Source organism: Oncorhynchus tshawytscha, linkage group LG19 (genome assembly GCF_018296145.1).
Source record: "Oncorhynchus tshawytscha isolate Ot180627B linkage group LG19, Otsh_v2.0, whole genome shotgun sequence".
Lineage (NCBI taxonomy): Eukaryota > Metazoa > Chordata > Actinopteri > Salmoniformes > Salmonidae > Oncorhynchus > Oncorhynchus tshawytscha.
The window spans coordinates 14,200,140-14,225,502 of NC_056447.1; the positions used below are offsets into that span (position 1 = coordinate 14,200,140).

The 25,363-nt window shown below is 43.9% G+C and overlaps 1 protein-coding gene across 1 annotated transcript in view; it reads left to right on the forward strand.

Moving 5' to 3' along the window:
• The window catches only part of LOC112219202 (SITS-binding protein-like), a 51,166-nt gene extending 26,270 nt beyond the window's left edge, over nucleotides 1-24,896 (forward strand). Inside the window, exons 2-9 of the mRNA XM_042302008.1 lie at nucleotides 1,251-1,458; nucleotides 1,917-2,067; nucleotides 7,940-8,146; nucleotides 8,606-8,850; nucleotides 8,937-9,073; nucleotides 10,187-10,308; nucleotides 22,706-22,885; nucleotides 23,855-24,896. Coding sequence (XP_042157942.1) covers nucleotides 1,251-1,458; nucleotides 1,917-2,067; nucleotides 7,940-8,146; nucleotides 8,606-8,850; nucleotides 8,937-9,073; nucleotides 10,187-10,308; nucleotides 22,706-22,885; nucleotides 23,855-24,031 — 1,427 coding nt within the window. The 3' untranslated portion in view covers nucleotides 24,032-24,896. The remainder of the gene's footprint in view (nucleotides 1-1,250; nucleotides 1,459-1,916; nucleotides 2,068-7,939; nucleotides 8,147-8,605; nucleotides 8,851-8,936; nucleotides 9,074-10,186; nucleotides 10,309-22,705; nucleotides 22,886-23,854) is intronic.
• The last annotated feature ends 467 nt before the right edge of the window (nucleotides 24,897-25,363 follow it).

The following is a 25,363-nucleotide window of genomic DNA, read 5'->3' on the forward strand; positions in this document are numbered from 1 at the left end:
TTCGAAGTCAGCATGACAGAGTGATCTCCAGACTTGTCCTCGTCAACACCTGTGTTAACGAGAGAATCACTGACATGATGTCAGCTGGTCTTTTTGTGGCAGGGCTGAAATGCAGTGAAATGTTTTTGGGGGATTCAGTTCATTTGCATGGCAAAGAGGGATTTTGCAATTAATTGCAATTCATCTGATCACTCTTCATAACATTCTGGAGTATATGCAAATTGCCATCATACAAACTGAGGCAGCAGATGTTGTTAAAATTAATATTTGTGTCATTCTCAAAACTTTTGACCACGACTGTACTTGTATGAGGTGACTACGTCAAGCTCTAAACCGTCAGAGGTAGTAATAACACCTGTGGGAAGAGGAGTATTCTTCTTACCAAACCACATTACATTTGATTTGGAGGTATTTAGGACAAGGTTAAGGGTAGGGAAAGCTTGTTGGACACTAAGAAAGCTTTGTTGTAGAGCATTTAACACAAAATCCTGGGAGGGGCCAGCTGAGTATAAGACTGTATCATCTGCATATAAATGGATGAGAGAGCTTCCTACTGCCTGAGCTATGTTGTTGATGTAAATTGGGAAGAGCGCGGGGCCTAGGATCGAGCCTTGGGGTACTCCCTTGGTGACAGGCAGTGGCTGAGAAAGCAGAATATCTGACATTATACACTGCACTCTTTGAGAGAGGTAGTTAGCAAACAGGCTCAAAGACCCCTCAGAGACACCAATACTCCTTAGCCAGCCCACAAGAATGGAATGGTCTACCGTATCAAAAGCTTTAGCCAAGTCAATAAAATATCAGGACAATGTTACTTAGAGTCAAGGGCAATGGTGACATCTCATTGAGGACCTTTAAGTTTGCAGTGACACATCCATAACCTGAGCGGAAACCAGATTGCATTCCTGAGAGAATACTATAGACATCAAGAAAGCCATTCAGTTGATTATTGACACATTTTTCAACACTTTAAACAGGGCAAAATAGAAATAGGCCTATAACAGTTAGGATCAGCTTTATCTCCCCCTTTAAATAAAGGACGAACCGTGGCTGCCTTCCAAGCAATGTGAACCTCCCCAGAAAGGAGAGAAAGGTTAAAAAGGTTGGAGATAGGCTTGGCGATAACAGGGGCAGCAACCTTATTTTAGTGCTTTTTCCTATACAGCCCCCTTTGGTAAGACATAGGGTTTGACATTCCTTATTTATTTACTATAGATCTTAACCTGAGTCTCTCTCTCTTTCTCCTCCAGGTGTAGCAGTGCTGGTGTCCCCAGATGTTCCTCTTCAGGTGGGAATGGAGAGCCGACAGCATTTTTGCCTGCAGTCTCCCTCCAGCCTGGAGCGCACCCCGCTTCAGTACACTGTGTGCGTGGGCCACAACATCAGGGCTGTACACCAGGAGGCGCTGCAGCAGCTCTCATCGCCCAGCAGGGAGCTGCCCAACATGGACGTCTTATGGTACAACTCCCTCATCTTCGATTTCCTAAATTGTATTACATTTCATTTAGATGACAGTGGACATTTAACATAAAATCTATCTATGTGTGATAACTTATGGATGGAGATCATTACCTATTCATAACATGACTAGATGCATCCACAGGCAATGCCTACGATTGGTATAACTCCGGTAGCCGCTTATGGATATGACAGCTCTAACGCAGTTCCACTTCCAACACTGCCAAGACACCAGCTATGTGGGTGTCAGCTAGCGCGGATAGTTTGAAACCCAACGAGATCTCACAAATGTCCATTTCAGTTGGAATCCTAACTTGAGATGCCTGTGCTTTAACTCAGCAGTCGCATAATTGGTGCATAACGCATTGATGTCAAAAACATATGAATGTGATCTCAAGTTAGAATTTCGGTCTACTTGACCAAATATCTATCTGTCTGTCCATCCGTCCCCCATCCAGGTTGCCTTTCTGGAAGCTTCTGGCCAGTGTGGACTCAGGGCCAAAGGTAGAGAGGGAGTTGAGGACCTTCTCCAACCGTCTGAGGAGACACCAGCTGGGAGAGGGGGCCATCAGCCTCAACGAACATTCCACCGCCCTCCTCGCAGACATGGTATGTCCCTCCTCTCCTCTCCTTACGTCAAAGAATTCAACCTAAATGGTTACGATTATAACAAGCAGTTTCTAATTAACTACCTGGTAAGCAGCGGCCTGAAAAATAAAGTGTTACCGACTCCTCCTCCCTCATCTTCATTTTGACCCTCCTAGGTGTTTGATTGACAGTCGCTGGACCCAGGTTTGAGTCCTGCTCGAGGCTACCCCCAAAAAGTTTTTTCAAAATAAGGGATAGTATAGCAAACTTTATTAGCCCAACAGCACCTCACAAACAAATCGAGAAGTTCGGATGTGTGTTTGTGGTGCCAGGACAACAACCCGTCCCTCAACATGAGCAAGACAAAGGAGATGATCATGGACTACAGAAAAAGGAGGGCTGAACACGCCCCCATTCACATCGATGGGGCTGTAGTGGAGCGGGTCGAGAGATTCAAGTTTCTTGGTGTCCACATTACCAACAAACTATCATGGTCCAAACACACCAAGAAAGTCGTGAAGAGGGCACGACAATGCCTTTCCCCCTCAGGAGACTGAACATTTTTGGCATGGGTCCCCAGATCCTCAAAAAGTTCTACAGCTGCAACATTGAGAGCATCTTGACCGGTTGCATCATCGCCTGGTATGTCAACTGCTCGCCATCCGACCGTGAGGCACAACAGAGGGTAGTGTGTACAGCCCAGTACATCACTTTAGTTGTGCCTGCATTCATGACTGTCTTGGTGTGCTTAGACCATGTTAGTTTGTTGGTGATGTAGACGCCAAGGAACTATACAGCCCCGCCGATGAGAATGGGGGCGTGCTCGGTCCTCCTTTTCCTGTTGTCCACAATCATCTCCTTTGTCTTGATCACGTTGAGGAAGAGGTTGTTGTCATTGCAGTCATGAGTGAACAGGGAGTACAGGAGGGGACTGAGCACACACCCCTGAGGGGCCCCCGTGTTGAGGATCAGCGTAGCGGATGTGTTGTTACCTACCCTTACCACCTGGGGGCGGCCCATCAGGAAGTCCAGGATCCAGTTGCAGAGGGAAGTGTTTAGTCCCAGGATCCTTAGCTTAGTGATGACCTTTGAGGGCACTATGGTGTTGAACGCTGAGCTGTAGTCAGTGAATAGCATTCTCACAAAGGTGTTCCTTTTGTCCAGGTTTGAAAGGGCAGTGTTTAGTCCAACAGAGATTGCATCATCTGTGGATCTGTTGGTGCGGTATGCTTATTGGAGTGGGTCTAGGGTTTCTGGGACAGTGGTGTTGATGTGAGCCATGACCAGCCTTTCAAAGCAGTTCATGGCTACAGGTGTGAGTGTTACAGGTCGGTAGTCATTTAGGCAGGTTACCTTAGTGTTCTTGGGCACAGGGACTATGGTGGTCTGCTTGAAACATGTTGGTATTACAGACTCAGACAGGGAGAGGTTGAAAATGTCAGTGAAGACACTTGCCAGTTGGTCAGCGCATGCTCAGAGTACACGTCCTGGTAATCCATCTGGCCCTGTGCCCTTGTGAATTTTTACCTGTTTAACTTCTTATGGACGGTAGCGTCCCACCTGGCCAACATCCGGTGAAATTGCAGGGCGCGAAATTCAAACTACAGAATTATAAATATTTAACTTTCATAAAATCACAAGTGTAATACATCAAAATAAAGCGTAACTTGTTAATCCAGCCGCTGTGTCAGATTTCAAAAAGGATGAAAAACATATTTCAACCAGGCAGGTGTGACACGAAAGTCAGAAATAGCGATATAATAAATACCTTACCTTTGATGATCTTCTTCTGTTGGCACTCCAAAAGGAGTGGTCCTTTTGTTTGATAATGTCCTTCTTTATATCCATAAAAACTCAGTTTAGCTGGCGCACTTCAGTCAATAATCCACCCAGTTTCCGTCCATCAAAAAGCATACAAATTAATCCCAAACGTTACTAATAAACTTTTCCAAACAAGTCAAACAACGTTTATAATCAAACCTTAGGTACCCTAATACGTAAATAAACGATAACATTTGAGAAGGAGAATTGTTATTGTCTTTACCGGAGAAAAATACAAAAGAACGTGCTCTCTTCCACGCACTTGGAAACACTACAGCCAAAATGGGAGCCACCTAGAAAAAATACAATTTCTGGCTTATTTTCACATCTAGGGGAAGCTCTAGGAACTGCAATCTGGGAGGTTTTCGCCTTCAAATAAAAGTGACAGCCGTTGAAAACAGTAGCTGAATTTTCTTTTTTTGGGATGGTTTGTCCTCGGGGTTTTGCCTGCCATATCAGTTCTGTTATACTCACAGACATAATTCTAATAGTTTTAGAAACTTTAGAGTGATTTCCAGTAACAGCCAGTTTACTTTGGGCACGCTTTTCATCCGGACGTGAAAATACTGCCCCCTACCCAAGAGAGGTTAAAGGCCTTTCTCATATCACCTGCGGAGCACAGTCTGCCGGAGCATCTAATGCTCTCATGCATGTTTCAGTGTTACTTGCCTCGAAGCAAGCATAGAAGTTATTGGCAGGCTCGTGTCACTGGGCAGCTCTCGGAGCCGGTGTAGTATGATTCGATCTTATTCCTGTATTGACGCCATGCCTGTTTGATGGTTCGTTGGAGGCCATAGCGGGATTTCTTATAAGCCTCCAGATTAGAGTCCCGCTTCTTGAAAGCGGCAGCTCCCGCCTTTAGCTCAGTGCGGATGTTGCCTGTAATCCATGGCTTCTGGTTGGTGTATGTACGTACGGTCACTGTGGGGACAACGTCATCGATGCACTTATTGATGAAGCCAATGACTGATGTGGTGTACTCCTCAATGCCATCGGAGGAATCCCGGAACATATTCCAGTCTGTGCTAGCAAAACAGTCCTGTAGCTTAGCATCTGCTTCATCTGACCACTTTTTATTAATCTAGTCACTGGTGCGTCCTGCTTTCATTTTTGCTTGTAAGCAGGAATCAGGAGGATAAAATTGTGGTCAAATTTGCCAAATGGAGGCCAAGGGAGAGCTTTGTACGTGTCTCTGTGTGTGGAGTACATTTTTTACATTTTTTTGCACATTTATGCTAATAGAAATTAGGTAAAACTGATTTAAGTTTCCGTGCATTAAAGTCCCTGGCCAGTAGAAGTGTCTCCTCTGGATAAGCGTTTTCCTGTTTGCTTATGGCGGAATACAGCTCATTGAGTGTGGTGTTAGTGCCAGCATCGGTCTGTGGGGGTATGTAGACAGCTACGAAAAATACAGATGAAAACTCTCTCGGTAGATGGTGTGGTCTACAGCTTATGAGATACTCTACCTCCGGCGAGCAAAACCTCGAGACGTCCTTAGATATCGTGCACCAGCTGTTGTTTACATAAATGCATAGGCCCCAGCCCTGTGTCTTACCAGAGGCTGCTGTTCTGTCCTGCCGATAGAGTGTATAACTCGTCAGCCATATGTTCTTAATGTCGTCGTTCAGCCACGACTCGGTGAAACATAAGATATTACAGTTTTTAATGTCCCGTTGGTAGGATGAGCGTGTTTTCAGTTCGTCCCATTTATTTTCCAGCAACTGAACGTTAGCTAGCAGGATTGAAGACATGGGCAGATTAGCCACTCGTTGTCACTTTACCCCACTTTACCCCTACTAGCCTGTACCCCCGCACATTGATTGGGTATCAGTACCCTCTGTATATAGCTTAATTATTGTTATTTTATTGTGTTACTTTATTTATTATTATTATTTATTATTTTACTTTAGTTTATTTAGTAAATATTTTCTTAACTCGATTTTCTTAAAACTGCATTGTTGGTTAAGTGCTTGTAAGTACGCATTTCACAGTAAGGTCGTATTCGGATTTGATATCTTGGTGTAACGGCTTAGTAGTTGGGTTGTGCTGGTCAGGTACTACCCCCCGGTGTCTGCAATACTTTGACATCTCATTAAAACAAATACATCTGTAGGAAGAAAAATAGTCCTATGCCCCCGGCTGATAGTCGGACAGCCGAGACGTTTGACTGAGGCTGGGCTAGGCGGGGCAGGGAGCCAAGAGAAACTAGTTTAGTTGAAACTGACACCTAGCTAGTGCAGTGATCTGCCTCAGCTACATGGGAGAGGAGTCGCCAGTTCATCTCCTGTTATTCTAAATTCACTGTCTATCATAACACACCAGGTTCGCGTTCCATCTCCACAGTCACTTTCCCACAGATGGAAGGGAGATGGGGAGGGAAGATAGAGAGGGAGAGGAGAGAGAGAGAGAGAGAGTAGAGAGAGAGAGAGTAGAGAGAGTAGAGAGAGAGAGAGTAGAGAGAGAGAGAGTAGAGAGAGAGAGTAGAGAGAGAGAGTAGAGAGAAGAGAGAGAGTGAGAGAGTGAGAGTGAGAGAGAGAGAGAGAGAGAAAGAGAGAGAAGAGAGAGAGAGCGGATAGAGGGACAGAGAGGGTGTGAGATGGAAAACAGAGAGAAAGAGGGAGACAGGTGGAGAAAGTAAGGAACGGAGAGCTAGACCAAGAAGTTAAATAAAATAAGGATAATGGAGAAAGAAACATTGCGAGAGAAAGAGAAGGACAATATTTTTTAGATTCAGAACAAGAGCGTCTCTTAAGCGGATTTAAAGTTTTTTTTTCAACTTGATCAAAGGGCGTTCTACAGTTGCTGAGGCCACCCAGTTCACTTTGCTAATAACGTAAAATAATCCAAGGGTACAGTTAGCGTATGGAAACTTTGGCACAATTGGCAAAGTAGCGTAAGTGTGAATGTGAACGACAACAATGAATTGCTGCAAGGACTATGCTTCTCTCTCGTTATGTTTTTACAAGTATTCATGAGTTATCAGTCAAGCCACAAGTTTTATTTTCTAGTTTCCATATTAGCTTTATACAACGGACTCTTGAGTTGGAACAACCACTTGGCGTAGAGCGAAATGGGATATAAATAGGACTGCCAGGTTTCTGCCTTTATTGCTGAAAAAACTCTGTGTAATATAAGGTTGGCCAAACAAAATGCAATCGGATCATACATTTTTGTTAGATAAGCATTATTCAATTGTACTTTTACATTTTAGTCATTCAGCACAGGCTCTTATCCAGAGCGACTTACAGCTAGCTAGTATGATAAATACTATAAGGGACTAAAGACTTTATAGAGCATTCATAAAGTCTTTATAAGCACTACATATCGGTAGATATTTCTCAAATAATTTACAAGCTACATTTACAAGCTATACTCAGTCCTTACATCTGTTGCTCTGTCAAATGCGGTACAACCCTTTTTCCACCCTTCATGATATTTGCTTATGAAGTGTAATAATTACTGTGTAATGGTTGACCTCATGGGGTCAAGCTCAAAAGGTCAACTTTTATAAAAAGTCTTTCTTAGTTAAGCAGAAATCCCCTTCGCCCTTTTTTTCTCACGTCTCATCACCAGATGATTAACTGAGATGTTAAACAGTCGTGGCAGAGGTCATATCGCCATAGTTACATCTTTACTTAGTAGTTATAGCAGCCACAGAGTCCAAAGGCAGCATGAGTCAGCTACTTTACTCAATAGTTGAATTTAGAATAGTGGAACTTCTGTTCTTTTCAACCAATGGTGTCCTTCAGTGTGCCTTTCTTGGTTATGTTTCAACATTAGTATTATTATTATTTGATACTGGAGCTGTTCTTGTACTTGGCTTACTTTGAAATGTATTTATTGAAGTGATGAACAAGTAACAAGTGACGAACAAGTAACTTCGATAAAAAAAAGGAAGAGAAGAAAAGTCCGCTCACTGATTTGCTGCTCCCAAATGCAATTTCTGTTATGAAGCTTAGGTGATATGATCACAGTGTTTGGACCGACATGGTCTTCTTCAGTTCCCAGTTCATATCTTGCATTGTCTCTCTTCCAGTCTTCTGCTCCAATATCTCTTTCTCTCTCCCTACAGGACCAAGACTACCTCGCCAGCAGGAAAAGGGGGACATCCAAGAGACAGACCAGGGACTTCAGGGACCTCTCACTGATCAAGCTTCTAAACATTTCCATCACCCTGTCCCCGTTCCTGAGCGTGGACACCACCCAGTTCCACAAGTCCCTGCTGGATGGCACTGAGGCCTATTGGCTCAGCCTCCCCGTAGCCCCACAGGGGCGACTGGTAAGCAGCCTAGCCCATCCAACCCTCACCTGCTCTGGGGAGTGGTGGACCTCTACACTCAGAAAAAAAGATTACAAAAGGGTTCTTTGCGAAGGGATCGGGTTTTATCATGAACCGTTTTCATCTGAATAACCCTTTTTGGAAGTTTTTTTTGTAAAGGGTTCCCCTATCGGGACAAGCCGAAGAACGCTATATGGTTCTACTTAGCACCGTTTTTTCTACGAGTGTAAATGGGAGATCCATTAGACCTGAGGGAGGTGTCTGTTGTGATGGGGTGGCGGGTGGTTGTTATCTGGAAGATAAAAAGAAAAACTGTCATCCTTGCATTTGATATTTATTGTGGTGTTAATTTCCTGCTTGTCCTCTTCAGGTATTGTCCAAGTCAGGCATGTTCTAATGTTTTAAGTATGTAAAGGCCATACAATGACATATTGCCCAATCTACTCTCTCTCTTTCCAGGTGCCTGTGCTGACCCAGTGGCGAGGGCAGTTCTGCGTGAAACTGAACATCAGCAACCCAGAGGCGGTCAGCTGGTTCCTGGACCGGGTGGGCTTGCTGCAGGCCCGTCTGGGCATGGAGTCCATCCATCTGGAGGGGGCAGAGGGGAACCCGCTGGACCTAGGCGGGGGAGACCAGTATATTGGCCAACTGGCAGATGTGGCAGCCAGGATAGAAGAGTCGGCTATCATGAATGCTGGGACAAGGTGAGAGCTGAGGGAGGACACACACACACACACACTCACAATACACTGACAATATGCATAACTATCATCTATCTCTCTTCCCCCAGGTCGAGCCACAAGCCTGTGTTTGTGCGGATGCCTCCTTTGCAGTCTGACTGGAGCTCCTCTGGACTGAAGGGCCTCATTCCCTCCTTGCTGCACCACACTCTGCTGGGGTACAACTTACTCATTCCCGACGCAGTAGGTAATACCACAGTTACTCACCATCACTATACCGTCAGTTCAATAAAAAATGAAAAAAATAATACATTAAATCTGATTCAAATGCTCACTGCTTTTACATTGTTTGGATAGTCCTGCATAAAGGGAACGTTCAGCAAAAGTACATGTTTGTTTCCTTGCCCTGAAAGCAGTCTATGGACAAGGAGGGACTGCAATCCACACTTTAGTTTAGTTACGGTCTTGTACCATCGCTGCAACTCTCGTACAGACGACGGTCGAGAGCCATGCGTCCTCCGTAACACGGCCCTGCCAAGCCACACTGCTTCTTGACACACTGCTCGCTTAACCCGGAGGCCAGCCGCACCAATGTGTCGGAGGAAACACTGTACAACTGGTGACCGAAGTCAGCTTGCAGGTGCCCGGCCTGCCACAAGTAGTCGCTAGAGCGCGATGGGACAAGGACATCCTGGTTGGCCAAACCCTTCCCTAACCCGGACGATGCTGGGCCTGCTGTGACACACGGGGATCAAACCCGGGTCTGTAGTGATGCCTCAAGCACTGCGACGCAGTGCCTTAAACCGCTGCGCCACTCAGGAGGCCGCCCAAATCATCTCTTGAATGAATTGTGTTGATCAATGACTTGATTTGAAGTTATTTTGAGATGGTTTGGTCATGGGTTCACTGCTATTTCTGCCATAAAGTCTGCAGTCAGACCTGATTCTATTTAAATTAACATCCATTGGACCACCTTTGATATTCTGGACGACTGCATATTCCCAAAGGTGAAACATCCTTGGGCTTTGGCAACAAAAAATACATATTCCCAAAATACTCTGAATTCCGGTTAGGGAACATATCAGACAACTATTTACTTTGATGTTGAGAAAACAGAAATGTGTCAGCGAGAGGAAGGATAGATGGGCTGGAAATCACACTAACTTCTATCACCCTCTCAGACTAAAAGGCTGTATTAATAACTGTTGGATTTCACGCCTTCAGTGAAATGTCCGTCTACCTCTACAGTATATGGGCATAGCAAGCTAAATTCTAACTCTCTCTCTCCCCCCCCACACCCTTCCCTACATATTCCTCCCCACCCCCACCCCCCGCCCATCTCTTTCTTTCTTTCTTCCAGGTGGTTCTCTATCTGGGGACCTGGTGACTGACGAGGAACTGTTCATCAGGTGGCTGCAGATTGTAGCCTTCCTCCCCGTCATCAGCTTTGAGACACCTCCCTGGGTCTGTGGGGAGGACCGGGTGAGTGAACACCACCCTCACAAGACACCATAAAGTCTCCAAATAGGGTTTCAACATTTCAAAAACGTTCCCAGGGTTTTCAAAACTCCTAGTTCGAAAATGCAACCCTAAACCGTCATACACTCAAACACCCAAAATGTTCAGACCTCCTGGAAGACTACAATATTTGGGACTTTAGAGCGAAGACCTTTTTACATACTCACCACCACACATTCCTAACACAGTTGTGAGGTGGGGAGTGAATTTGACCAATTCGATGTGCTGGAGAGATGTTCTTTCATTCTTATAGGATAGTTTTAGCTAGTGTGTTTAGGGTTACGGTGTGTGCTCTGTCAGTGGAGGCCTGATATTCTGATAGTGTGTTTATTGATCCAGCAGCCTCTCCCTTTGCCTCTGGGTCACTCAGCGCTTTTCACACCGCTTTTGTCCATCAGTCCATCTGTCTGTCTTTTTGTCAGTCACTTTTGTGTGTTTGTTGAAGTGTTTAGAGTACATTGAGCACATTGTCCCTGGGTCTATCCAAACCTAGGCCTTTCTCTCTCCCTTCCTCTCTCCCCTCTCTCTTTCCCAGCATGATACTGGATCACTCCCCGTCCTTACCTCTCTGATGGACATCAGAAATATACACTTCACCTAGTGGGCAAGGTAAACAAGGGATTAGGGCCCCAAGGGTAGTCTCAGGGTGTCTGGTCACCAGGGGCGGACTGAAACAATAATTCAGGCCGGGAATTTGACTCCATCCCAGGCCACCCTGTTCACGCAAACCACCAGACCTCTAATTTTGTAGGCTAACCCTATTTGTTGATGTAACGGGTTCCAAGCTAGTTATCCATTTGGCCACTATGTTCATCTGGGAAAAAAGTTATCCACATTACAGAATACAAACACTTGGGACTGACCAACATGTAGCCTATCTAAACACTGAGTTTTCAAGGTATGCTATGGCTATGGGTGCACCCTCATAAACTCACTAGGAATACACCAATCATAGCACATACAAATGTACAAGGCTAGGCACACAAAACAATTAGCCTACACTTTTTAAAAGAGAATGAGATATACAGAGTTAGCTCAAATGTTCAAATGATTATCTTTATATTCAAGCATCAAGCATATCAAAAGTAGCAAAAAAACTTCACACATTCACAGAACTTAAACATAAGCTACAACAGTGTAAGTAAGTATAATACAAAAGTCTAAAAAACACTCCTCTACAAAAAAATGAGATTACAATGTTCCCTCACTGGTGCCCATAAAGCCAACAGCACACAATAAACACATCTATACACTGAGTCAATGAAATGGAACATTGGCTACATAACTGCAGGTAGAATATGAAAGTCCAAAAAACATGCCTCTGTACAAAAGCTTGAACTCACAGCAAATGTTCTTTCACCCTTGTCAGCCTGTTAATAAGGAAGAGTCATAGCATAGCTCCTTCAGAGTAACCAGGAAGTAATTACCACTAGTAACAATATAAGCTCAAAAAACTAGCCATGATTGTCGGCCATGTTTTCCAAGTTATATGTTGCTTCGTGTCTGTGTCCTCTGTAGCTAAGCCCACATTTACCAATCACTTTAACTACATCAATCACACGTTCCATGACCTGCCTCCTCTTTCTGATCTGGTCTCGTTGAACTGACATTTGCTTATCACTCAGAAGGGTACGGATTTGCTGGCTCTGAGGAAAAAGGCTTCTGCACTTTCTCTATGTTCCTGTACTTTCTGATGGGCATGTTTCCAGGCCTCCTTTGACAAATGCACTATCACTGACTGAAGGTTTTGCGAATGCAAGACATACTGAGCTGAACAAGGAGTGAGTTACTTCCTTGTATGTCAGCCATTTTCTGTTTGTGCCATCGTTGAGGTGGAATACATTGGGAATGACTCTTTGAGGGGTTTGTTTTGGATGGTACTGAAAAAAGAAGTAAAAATCCTTGGATTGAGGATGGATGTTCAGTGCTTTCGCTGTCCCTTTCTATTTTCTCTGTACTGGGCTCTGAACTTGAAGAAAAGACTATTATCATACTCACAATCATTAGTGTATCAGTAGGCTACATTAATACGGCTCTGGAAAAAAAGAAGAGTGGCCTCTTAATTTGGAGTGGTCTCTTAATTTTTCCCAGAACTGTATATTATTGTAACTTGTAATGCTGGTACTAATGGTGCTAATGATCTTTGTCGTTGCCTGTGTTGTGTCACGTTCATGGATGTATTATGGATACGTTACTGTAGCCTGTTTCTCTGTACAGTGTATGTGCACTTTCCCTAGCTTATGTGGCATGAGTCATGACCGAATGCTGGCAAGTCCATAGTTTAGGTTTACTATTTTTTACTAGTTGAAACATATTGCCTTCAATGTCATATTATGATCGCTATGTTGCACTCATTGCTATGATATAATTCTTCCGCGAAGACGTAAGACGTGTCACTATTATTAGCTAGGCTACTTAGCTAGTCATGCTAGGTGTCGTGTGTGTGTGTCAGTGTGTGTGGTTTAGCTTGTGTTTTTGACTAACCTGGTCCCTTACTGGTGAACATCTCTTTTTTTATTCTCTCCCTCTCTGCTCCACCTTTCCTCTTCTGACTGTCCATTTTGCCGTGCAACTTGTCTAACATGTTATCCGTAGAGAGGCAGGTAGACGGTTGCTATGTGCGTCGCGGAGAGACCTGATATCATTTTTGGTGCACGCACCCTCGCGCGGGGACACTGCAGCGAGTGAGTGAGAGTCGCGCCTGATGCGTGGATTCTCCGTCAACTCATTCCTGCTTGCTGTATTATTGCTGGTCAAGTTAACAATTCACCGCAGGCCAAAATGACCCTAAGGCCACTGGGAAATGTCCCGGTGCTCCCGACGACCAGTCCAACATTGCTGGTCACTGATATCAATGGGCCTATTGCAATGAAAATTGGCCACTAGATTATCAAATGGTACAGAGTCAATGTGCGGAGGCACAGGTTAGTCGAGGCAATTGAGGTAATATGTTGGTAGAGTTAAAGTGACTATACATAGATATTAAACAGAGTGTAGCGGCAGCAGCGTAAAAGAGGGGTCTGGGTAGCCCTTTGATGAGATGTTCAGGAGTTTTATGGCTTGGGGGAAGAAGCTGTTAAGAAGCCTTTTGGACCTAGACTTGGCGGTCCGGTACTGCTTGCCGTGCGGTAGCAGAGAGAACAGCCTATGACTAGGGTGGCTGGAGTCTTTGACAATTTTAGGGCCTTCCTCTGACACATAGCCTGGTATAGAGGTCCCGGATGGCAAGAAGCTTGGCCCCAGGGATGTACTGGGCCGTACGCACTACCCTCTGTAGTGCCTTGCGGTCGGAGGCCGAGCAGTTCCCATACCAGGCAGTGATGTAACCAGTTAGGATGCTCTCGATGGTGCAGCTGTGAAGCCTTTTGAGGATCTGAGGACCCATGCCACATCTTTTCAGTCTCTTGAGGGAGAATAGGCTTTGTCATGCCCTCTTCACAACTGTCTTAGTGTGTTTGAACCATGATAGTTTGTTGGTGATGTGGACACCAAGGAACTTGTAGCTCTCAACCTGCTCCACTACAGCCCCGTCGATGAGAATGGGGGCGTGCTCGGTCCACCTTTTCCTGTTGTCCATAGCCATCTCCTTTGTCCTGATCACATTGAGGGGGGAGAGGTTGTTGTCTTGGCACCACACGGTCAGGTCTCTGGCCTCCTCCTTATAGGCTGTCTCATCGTTAGTGGTAATCAGACCTACCACTGTTGTGTCATCGGCAAACTTGATGATAGTGTTGGAGTCGTGCCTGGCCATGCAGTCGTGGGTGAACAGGGAGTACCGGAGCGGACTGAGCAGGCACCCCTGAGGGGCCCCCTGTGTTGAGGATCAGCGCAGTAGATGTGTTGTTACCTACCCTTACCACCTGGGGGCGGCCCGTCAGGAAGTCCAGGATCCAGTTGCAGAGGGAGGTGTTTAGTCCCAGGGTCCGTAGCTTAGTGTTGAGCTTTGAGGGCACTATGGTGTTATCACTGAGCTGTAGTCAGTGAATAGCATTCTCACATAGGTGTTCCTTTTGTCCAGGTGGGAAAGGGCAGTATGAAGTGCAATAGAGATTGCATCATCTGTGGATCTGTTGGGGCGGTATGCATATTGGAGTGGGTCTTGGGTTTCTGGGATAATGGTGTTGATGTGGGCCATGACCAGCCTTTCAAAGCAGTTCATGGCTACAGATGTGAGTGCTACAGGTCAGTAGTCATTTAGGCAGGTTACCTTAGTGTTCTTGGGCACAGGGACTATGGTGGTCTGCTTGAAACATGTTGGTATTACAGACTCAGTCAGGGACAGGTTGAAAATGCCAGCTGATATGGAATTGTTTTAAGATGGACGTACCATGGATCATTTAGCTATTTAAAATGCATTGAATATCACGTTCATAAATGGCACAAAAAAAAAGACATTCCTTCTGATGTATTTTTTACAAAAGTTTTGAAGTGTCTGTCCAATATCTAGGAGATATAAGTAAGGTCAGGAAAAATGTGACCGACTGTCTTGATTCGGTCTTTGAAATAGTGTTTTTTATATTGGATAGAAGTAGAGACTCCGAGCTTGAAAATGGTATATCATACACTACAGTTGAGGAACAATGGGAAAGTAATTCTGCTTTAAAAGTTGATAAACTTGTAACCTGACTTTTGAGAAAATGGCCCTTGAAAGTTTTGGTACATCTACTGAAGAGCACTTCTTTGTCTACACCCATTCAGCATTGTTCACACCCTCTTAAGCCTTAGCCCCACCGAGCTCTTTAAGGATTCACTTGAGGCCATGTACTAAACAACCAAATAAGTCAAGACTAAAGGCTGGTTTATACTACGGGTGTCTTCGTAAATTCAATCTGGAGTGCCAGAGTGTGCTCAGAGTGCGCTTTGTGCGTTCGTAAACTCAGAGAGTTGTCAGATTGTCCTTTCGTAAATTCAGAGCAAACACTGGACGCTCTGGCCGAGGAGTAGGGTTGATCCAAGCTTTCTGACCTAACAACAGCAGTCAAGCACCCAAGCTAACTGGCTAATGTTGGCTGGCTTGCTAGCTACTTCCGGACACAAATGAGGGAACAGCTCACTCTAACGATTTTACTAGTTTTTATGTTATCCAGAGCATTGGTGACTGCAACTGTGCTGCTGTTAACAATTTAATTATGCTTTTTTGCCCATGTTTACTGACACCGGCCATATTCAACGGGTGTTGAGCTTTTGTAAATTCGTCAGTTATTCTGTGCTCTGGCACACTCAAACAAGTGCTTTGAAATCGGAGTAGATAGCCAGAGCGAATTGTCGCAGTGATATTGTCGCAGTGACATCATGAACATTACCGACACATACGCACCCGCTCATGTTATAGACAGAAGCGTGCTACATGGCAGACCAATCTGAACTCATCTCTCAACATGTCCAGCCACCCATTATCTCCGCCAATCATGGCGTACGGGAAGGTTCCTGGCTTTTTCTGTGGCTCAACCAACTAGGCTTGTAATTTAACAATTGTATTTGTATTAGCAGATGACATACAAGTTTGTTTTTAAGGCACTAGTGGGGGTCGTAGAGCAAAATAGGCCAAATTGTTCGTTTTCGTGTCTCATGGTCTGACAAACAAGTTTGTAGCTCGGCCACCTTCCACCACAGATGCGGAAGACCAATATAGGCGGATGCAGTGGATTGAGACGCAGCCCAAGCTCTAGCTTAAACTGATGTCATTATGTTACTTAGATTGATGCACAGGTGCGTCAATAGACACTTAAGGATTTTAGGTTGCACAAGAATTTGCACAAATTGTACTTTATTGAAGAAACAATGTCTGAATTGGAAAGAAATGTGGTATGGGAGAGTCATTTCGTGTTATTTGGAAGACGTTATATTAGCTTAGCATTTCCCAAAATTGGTTCTGGGGACACGACGGGATGCACGTTTAGTTTTTTGCCCTAGCACTACGCAGCTGATTCAAATAATGAACTAGATCAAGCTTTGCAAAGTGCTTTGTTTTATAGTGATATTTAAATTGTCTATCACACGTTGCGGCATTCCATATCACTTTCATTTACAATGTGGAAATGAAATACAAGTTAGTCTTCAATAACTTTATTTTTGCAGAAGAGTAGCTTTGATGTAGGCATAATTTGTCTTAATTGCAACAACAAATTTTGTGTGCAATTAAAAATGTATTCACTAAATCATCGTAAATTGACAAGTTACATTTCTGGTTGAATAATTTTATTTCAGTTGTAAAATGTAATTCTTCCACTTGATCTTTTTCATATTTCGATTTCGTTGTTCCTAATAGAGATGTAATTTCATTGGGGCGGGATTTTGAACGCAGACAATTACCATTTCCCATGCCATTTCTTCTGTATAGTATCAAGAAGGCTTGACACGGAGCTCCTCGTAATATCCCTTTAGTAGTGTGTTAAGAAATCCAGTGGGAACCTGCAGGGAATACACTACATGGGTAAATGTATGTCGACACCACTTCATATTAGTGGTGACAGGTGTATAAAATAGAGCATACCGCCATGCAATCTCCATAGACAAACATTGACAGTAGAATGGTCTTACTGAAGAGCTCAGTGACTTTCCACATGGGACCATCATAGAATGCCACTTTTCCAACAAGTCAGTCAAATTTCTGTCCTCCTAGAGCTGATCCAGTCAACTGTAAGTGCTGTTATTGTGAAGTCGAAATGTCTAGGAGCAACAACGGCTCAGCCGTGAAGTGGTAGGCCACACAAGCTCACAGAACGGGACCACCAAATGCTGAAGAGCGTAAAAAATAGTCTGTCCTCGTTTGCAACACTCAATACTGAGTTCCAAACTGCCTTTGGAAGCAACTTCAACACAATAACTGTTTGTCGGGAGCTTCATGAAATGGGTTTCCATGGCCGAGCAGCTGCACACAAGCCTAAGATCAGGTGTGCAAGGCCAAGCGTCGACTGGAGTGGTGTAAGGCTCGCCACCATTGGACTCTGGAGCAGTGGAAGTATGTTCTCTGGAGTGATGAATAATGCTTCACCATCTGGCAGTCTGATGGACGAATCTGGGTTGCAAAGTGCCAACTGTAAAATGCATAGTGCCAACTGTAAAGTTTGGTGGAGGAGGAATAATGGTCTGGGGATGTTTTTCATGGTTCAGGCTAGTTCCTTTAGTTCCAGTGAAGGGAAATCTGAAAGCTCCAGCATACAATTACACTCTAGACGATTCTGTACTTCCAACGTTGTGGCAACAGTTTGGGCAAGGCTCTTTTCTGTTTCAGCATGACATTGCCCCATGCACAAAGCGATGTCCATACAGAAATGGTTTGTCGACATCGGTGTGGAAGAACTTGACTTGCCTTCACAGAGCCTCAACCCCATCAATCACCTTTGGGATGAATTGGAACACTGACTGTTAGCCAGGCCTAATCGCCCAACATCCGTGCCCGACCTCATTAATGCTCTTGTGGCTGAATGGCAGCAAGTCCCCGCAGCAATGTTCCAACATGTAGTAGAAAGCCTTCCCAGAAGAGTGGAGGCTGTTATAGCAGCAAAGGGGGGGACCAACTCCATATTAATGCCCATGATTTTGGAATGAGATGTTTGACGAGCAGGTGTCCACACCATTTTGTTCATGTATTGTACGTAAGAGGTGGCTATGTTTTCCCTTCACCAAAGCACAGTGGCCGTGGCCGAAATCATTCTTGCCTATACTACTTCGACTATATACGGTGTACTAACCATATTACATACTTTACTGAACAAAACATGTACAGTGGGGCAAAAAAGTATTTAGTCAGCCACCAATTGTGCAAGTTCTCCCACTTAAAAAGATGAGAGAGGCCTGTAATTTTCATCATAGGTACACTTCAACTATGACTGACAAAATGAGAAAAAAAAATCCAGAAATCACATTGTAAGATTTTAATGAATTTATTTGCAAATTATGGTGGAAAATAAGTATTTGGTCAATAACAAAAGTTTATCTCAATACTTTGTTATATACCCTTTGTTGGCAATGACAGAGGTCAAACATGTTCTGTAAGTCTTCACAAGGTTTTCACACACTGTTGCTGGTATTTTGGCCCATTCCTCCATGCAGATCTCCTCTAGAGCAGTGATGTTTTGGGGCTGTTGCTGGGCAACACGGACTTTCAACTCCCTCCAAAGATTTTCTATGGGGTTGAGATCTGGAGACTGGCTAGGCCACTCCAGGATCTTGAAATGCTTCTTACGAAGCCACTCCTTCGTTTCCCGGGCGGTGTGTTTGGGATCATTGTCATGCTGAAAGACTCAGCCACGTTTCATCTTCAATGCCCTTGCTGATGGAAAGAGGTTTTAACTCAAAATCTCACAATACATGGCCCCATTCATTCTTTCCTTTACACGGATCAGTCGTCCTGGTCCCTTTGCAGAAAAACAGCCCCAAAGCATGATGTTTCCACCCCCATGCTTCACAGTAGGTATGGTGTTCTTTGGATGCAACTCAGCATTCTTTGTCCTCCAAACACGACGAGTTGAGTTTTTACCAAAAAGTTATATTTTGGTTTCATCTGACCATATGACATTCTCCCAATCTTCTTCTGGATCATCCAAATGCTCTCTAGCAAAACTTCAGACAGGCCTGGACATGTACTGGCTTAAGCAGGGGGACACGTCTGGCACTGCAGGATTTGACTCCCTGGCGGCGTAGTGTGTTACTGATGGTAGGCTTTGTTACTTTGGTCCCAGCTCTCTGCTGGTCATTCACTAGGTCCCCCCGTGTGGTTCTGGGATTTTTGCTCACCGTTCTTGTGATCATTTTGATCCCACGGGGGGAGATCTTGCGTGGAGCCCCAGATCGAGGGAGATTATCAGTGGTCTTGTATGTCTTCCATTTCCTAATAATTGCTCCCACAGTTGATTTCTTCAAACCAAGCTGCTTACCTATTGCAGATTCAGTCTTCCCAGCCTGGTGCAGGTCTAGAATTTTGTTTCTGGTGTCCTTTGACGGCTTTTTGGTCTTGGCCATAGTGGAGTTTGGTGTGTGTCTGTTTGAGGTTGTGGACAGGTGTCTTTTATACTGATAACAAGTTCAAACAGGTGCCATTAATACAGGTAACGAGTGGAGGACAGAGGAGCATCTTAAAGAAGAAGTTACAGGTCTGTGAGAGCCAGAAATCTTGCTTGTTTGTAGGTGACCAAATACTTATTTTCCACCATAATTAGCAAATTAGGATTCATTAAAAATCCTACAATGTGATTTTCTGGATCTTTTTTCTCATTTTGTCTGTCTTAGTTGAAGTGTACCTATGATGAAAATTACTTGGTGGCTGACTAAATACTTTTTTGCCCCACTGTAAGTTGTTGGTCCTATGTTTCATGAGCTGAAATTTTATACATTTTCAATCCGCACAAAAGCGTATTTCTCTCCAATTTTGTGCACAAATTTGTTTACATCCCTGTTAGTGAGCATTACTCCTTTGCCAAGATAATCCATCCACCTGAAGCTAATTAAATGGCATTATCATTACACAAGTGCACATTGTGCTGGGAACATTAAAAGGCCAGTCTAAAATGTGCAGTGTTTTTGCACAATGCCATCAATGTCTCAAGTTTTGAGGGAGTGTGCAATTGGCATGCTGGCTGCAGGAATGTCCACCAGAGCTGTTGACAGAGAAATTTAAGGTTAATTGCTCTACCGTAAAGAATTTACGTAGAGAATTTGGCAGTACGTCCAACCAGCCACACAACCGCAAACCACATGTAACCATGCCAGCCCAGGACTTCCACATTCGGCTTATTCACCTGTTGGATCGTCTGAGACCAGCCACCCAGACAGCTGATGAAACTGAAGAGTATTTTGGTCTGTAATAAAGCCCATTTGTGGGGAAAAACTCATTCTGATTGGTTGGGCCTGGCTCCCAAGTTGGTGGGCCTATGCCCTCCCAGGTCCACCCATAGCTGCGTCTCTGCCCAGTCATGTGAAATCCATAGGGTCTAATGAATTCATTTCAATTGACTGATTTCCTTATATGAACTGTAACACAGTAGAATTGTTGCATGTTGCATTTATTTTTGTTCATTATATTTCAGAATACTGTTTAGTAGAAACGGAACAAACACACAAAGTATACAGAACAATAAGAACACCTGCTTTTTCCAGGATATAGACTGACCAGCTGAATTCAGGTGAAAGCTATGATCCCCTTATTGATGTCACTTGTTAAATCCACTTCAATCAGTGTAGATGAAGGGGAGGAGACGGGTTAAAGATGATTTTTAAGCCTTGAGACAATTGATAGATGGATTGTGTATGTGTGCCATTGAGGGGGAATGGGCAAGACAAAATGCTTAAATTCCTTTGAATAGGGTATGGTCAACATACTACTGCATATCCATACTAAGAAGTTGTCATATAATGCACAATTGGGTTGTTCCCTGCAATTAATTCATTTTGGAACATCGCCTTATTTGATTATCAGCTGTTGTGAAACACACGTTGATCTGAAAAGAAGATTATCTTCCTCAATAATGTGCAGCGAATTCATACTAGATGAAAGCCAAAATGAGTATGACATCCTGGTATTTAAAACATACTCCAGTAAAAAAAATTATATCTCATAAAATGTTCTGTTCTGCATACCCAATGAGCCTACTATTTAGAATGCAAGTAAGGGTTTTCAGCTAGGCCCAGTGGCTTTTTGGGGGTTGATGGTGGGTGGGGTGATAGTGTTGGGGTTTGGGGGTTGTGGTAGTGGAAGCGAGGGGTTGGAATTGTCTGGATTGGGTGGCTAGGTTTTGCCTTAAGCAAAGCACAGTGTCTTTTTAGACAGGATAGAGGGTGAGGTGATGGTGGGGAAAGAGTGTTTTCCCCCCTTCTGTCAATGGGAGCAATCGGTTGGCCCCCTCCCTCCCTCCGGCCCAGTATCACCTGTGGTTAGGAGTCCATCTGGTCGACATTAGGGCCTTCCTCTAGATTTATGACTCTCTCACTCTCGGGCCATGACGCGAGCCACTTCGGCAGGAATGATAATGAATTTGAGGACAAGTCTTGGAAAAAGACTTTATTACCGTCATTAAGGTTCCCATGTGTAATTGACTAGTGTGACAGGGCTGAGGGAGATCAACTCATTTTTCCACGTTTGGGAAGCGAAGAGAGGGAGAAAATATCCAGAGAGAAACATCATTTGCATGACAATTATGGAGAAATGGGACATGAGAAAATATTGGTCAGTTGAGGGACTGCAGTTTTTCCATGTCGGTCTTTGGCTGTATCTCAAATGACACCCTTTTCCTCCATATGTGGTTCTGGTCAAAAGTAGTGCACTGTATGGGAAGTAGGGTGTCATTTGTGTCTCAGAGAGCTTGAATTAAGTGGTGTTCTGCTGGATATACAACACATGACAAATTACAGTAGGTATGACAGACTGCTATTATTGTGTTGTCGTGAGAAATACCTTGGACTACCTTTATTTTCCATAGTGTGCGTGTGTGTTTGGGTGTATTTGCATTGGCCATCATAGTGTGTGTGTGTGAGTGTGTGCGCGTGCATGCGCAACACCCTTCAGAGACTGTTACATCAATCACCGTTTTGAGTCCAAATAGGAATACAACCATGGTTTAAACCGCATGCCTGTTTTCTCAATTAGAGCTCCAGTCTTAGCCAGGCTATGATTCTTCCACATTCATTTCGACAAATGTTTTCCCCCCCTTGTCAAAATACATAGTTTTATGGTTGTGGTTGGGTTTTGTTTCCGTCACGGGAGACTGGAGAGGACGTTAACCCGGGTGTGTGACCCTTCCTGGAATGTCCGAGAGGTTTGGCCCGAGCCGGAGAGAGGAGACGGACACTGTTAGACCACAATGTTAACAATGCTCTGTTCTTTATTCCTGCATGTCTGAGAAGGACAGCTGAAATTGGCCCACCTCTCTCTCAACTCAAATGCATTTACAGGTCTTTAATGTACACTGAGGACCAGTTTCAGCAGCCAGATTAAGCTCACTCCTGGACTAAAATACATGTTCAAAGAAAAATCTCCACTGAAAGAGCTGGGCACAGACATGTTCAACTTCTATTTTTGATTTACATTTGATTTAGTTGTCAACTAACCTGATTGTGTGTGAGATCAACAAAACATGTCACCATGTCATTGGATTTAGGTTCAAAGTTGGGTGGGGGAAGAAAGAAAAAAGTCCCTTACGTTAATGACTTTTTTCAAATTCAATCAGTTTTCCATGTTGATTCAACGTCATTACATTATATTTATTTTGTTGAAATGATTTAAAAATCAGTTTTTTCCCAGTGGGAAAGGCTAAATCTGGTTTAAGACTGGCCCTCAGTACTGCTTACAGCTTTGGCAGTTCCAATGATTGTTCAAAAGTATGTTGTTTCTGTGTATTTCTATGTGATTGTCCCTCCACCCTAGGTGCTGAACTTGACGCGGGCTCTCATCGCGTGGCACCAGGACTTTGTGGTTCCACTGGTGACGAGGTATGCAGAGGACTGGATGACCTCGGGGAGCCCAATTTACCGGCCCCTGTGGTGGCTCAGCCCTGATGACCCCGCGACCTTCACCATTGATGACCAGTTCCTCATCGGAGACGAGGTGACCGAATGACACTCAGACGTGGCATTGTTTTATACTTGTTCTGATTTTGCTGGTTAAGATTGAAGGACGCACAGCGATAATAAACATTATTATTGCATAAATTCTGGTATAACTTCTCAGTTTATAAAGCCCTCTTGCACGAACTTCAGCCGTACCTTACTTCAATGTTAACCTACAGACGTACGAGCTACCAGACCCGGTCCCAGAGATGGCCAACTCTGGAGATCCTTTTGGGAGTTAGGTAGATCTGCATTTCATTTTTTTTTTTTTTACGTTACTTTTTCAGTGATCTCCAGAACTCTCTCAAATTGGATGTTTTGGTACCGCTAGGGCAACTTTAAACTGAGAATTAGTTTTTATTTTTCTTATGGTCGTTTCATGAAGCTACTTTTCTTAAATTGCTTGTGAATATTGTATGTTTTTATTGCGTTGGAATTGTACATTTGTATGATTGATTGCAGGCTACTTTGGAAAAGAAGCATGGGTCTCAATGAGATTTTCCTGTTTAAACAAAAGGTTCAATAAAAAAAATATATTTTTAAATATCCCGTTTGGGGCCTACTGAAGGAGACCCCCCCCGGTTTCCAAGTGTAAGAAAGAGGCCTAGGGCCTCAGTATTCATCTCAGACAGTCCTGCGTGGATTCCACTTCTAACACCAACGTCAACTAGTGGCCAATGCCATCCTAGAAGACTGAGGCCCTAGGCATCTTTATTACAGTTGATGTCAGAAGTGGGATAGACATGTGTTGCATGTCAGAAGTGGGATAGACATGTGTTGCATGCTCCTATCACTCCCATAGATTTTTAGCTAGCGGTGACTAAAGTTAGAAAATGTTTATAGTGGTTTAATGAAAACCAAACCATGGAGTACAGTTTCTCCTGGCCGATAAACTACTTTCAGGGTGAGGAACCATCTAACATTAAGTTTTAAAATACTGAACTTCTCCTTTAATGTGTTTTTCCAGGTCCTTGTTGCCCCGGTAATAGAGAGGGGGACAGTACGGAGAAATATTTACCTGCCCGACGGGGGCTTTCAGTGGCAGGACAGCCGCAACGCCCAGGTGTTCGACGGGGGAACTCTCTTGGAGGACTACCCTGTCGCCCTCGAGGAGGTTGCCATTTTCTTACGGAGGAGATCTTGAGGCTCAAGTCACGTGATTTATACGTGACCTATCCGGATACTAGTTTTGAATCTTTTATTTTATGTTTTACTCGTGCTGTTCTCAAGTTGCACTTTTCCACAAAGACAATTGACAGAGGCTCAAGACTTCTTCTTGAGATTAGATGTGAATATTTTTATACTTGCACTTTACAATTCAGAACGATTTGTATTTTATTGACGTCGTTTTCTTCTCTCTTCTTCCTTTTTTAAACTTTAATCTGCTGTACCTCTCGGCTGATTGTTTCAGGACTTCTTTTTTGTTTCTTCTAATCATTGCTGTTCTTGCTTTTTTGTATCTAAGAAAGAAACCTATGTGTTTACATATGATTCATTTCTAACGTTTAACTGCTGCCGGTTCTCATGGAGACATAGAGTACCAACGCAAGCCCCTCGTTCGCTTAAAAAGAAAATATATGAATTTCTAAAGAAGACCAAACGAAGGAAAAGAAACAGAAGAATATGGTTTCTGCTAACGGAGAGCCTGGAAGGAATGAATGAGATGTTTTGCTTAATATGAAAGAGGCTGAAGCAGCTTGGTATGTCTCTTTCATTCTTTAGAACAGCTTTTACTTGACCTAGGCTTAGAGCTGATGTATGATGAATGTACCTCAACTTCAGTTTTTTCATTGCTTTACTACGCTAACAATCAACACTTACACACTTCAAGACTTCGAGACACCCCTTTCCTTTAAAGCACTTATTCTTTCAACTCATGCTCAAACAATATGCAGAATATAATGCTAATATTCTTTATTGTACTTTACAACCTTAACATACACTACTTGACCAAAAGTATGTGGACACCTGCAGGTCAAACATCTCATTCCAAAATCATGGGCATTAATATGGAGTTGGTCCCCCCTTTGCTGCTATAACAGCCTCCACTCTTCTGGGAAGGCTTTCCACTAGATGTTGGAACATTGCTGCGGGGAGTTGCTCCCATCCAGCCACAAGAGCATTAGTGAGTTCGGGCACTGATGTTGGGTGATTAGGGCTGGCTTGCAGTCAGCTTTACAATTCATCCCAAAGGTGTTCGATGGGGTTGAGGTCAGGGAACTGTACAGACCAGTCAAGTTCTTCCACACCAATCTCAACGAACCATTTCTGTATGGGTCTCGCTTTGTGCACGGGGGCATTGTCATGCTGAAATAGGAAAGGGCCTTCCCCAAATTGTTGGAAGCTCAGAATTGTCAAGAATGTCATTGTATGCTGTATCATTATCATTTCCTTTCAAAAACAGCCCCAGACCATTACTCCTCCTTCACCAAACTTTACAGTTGGCACTATGTATTGAGGCAGGTAGCGTTCTCCT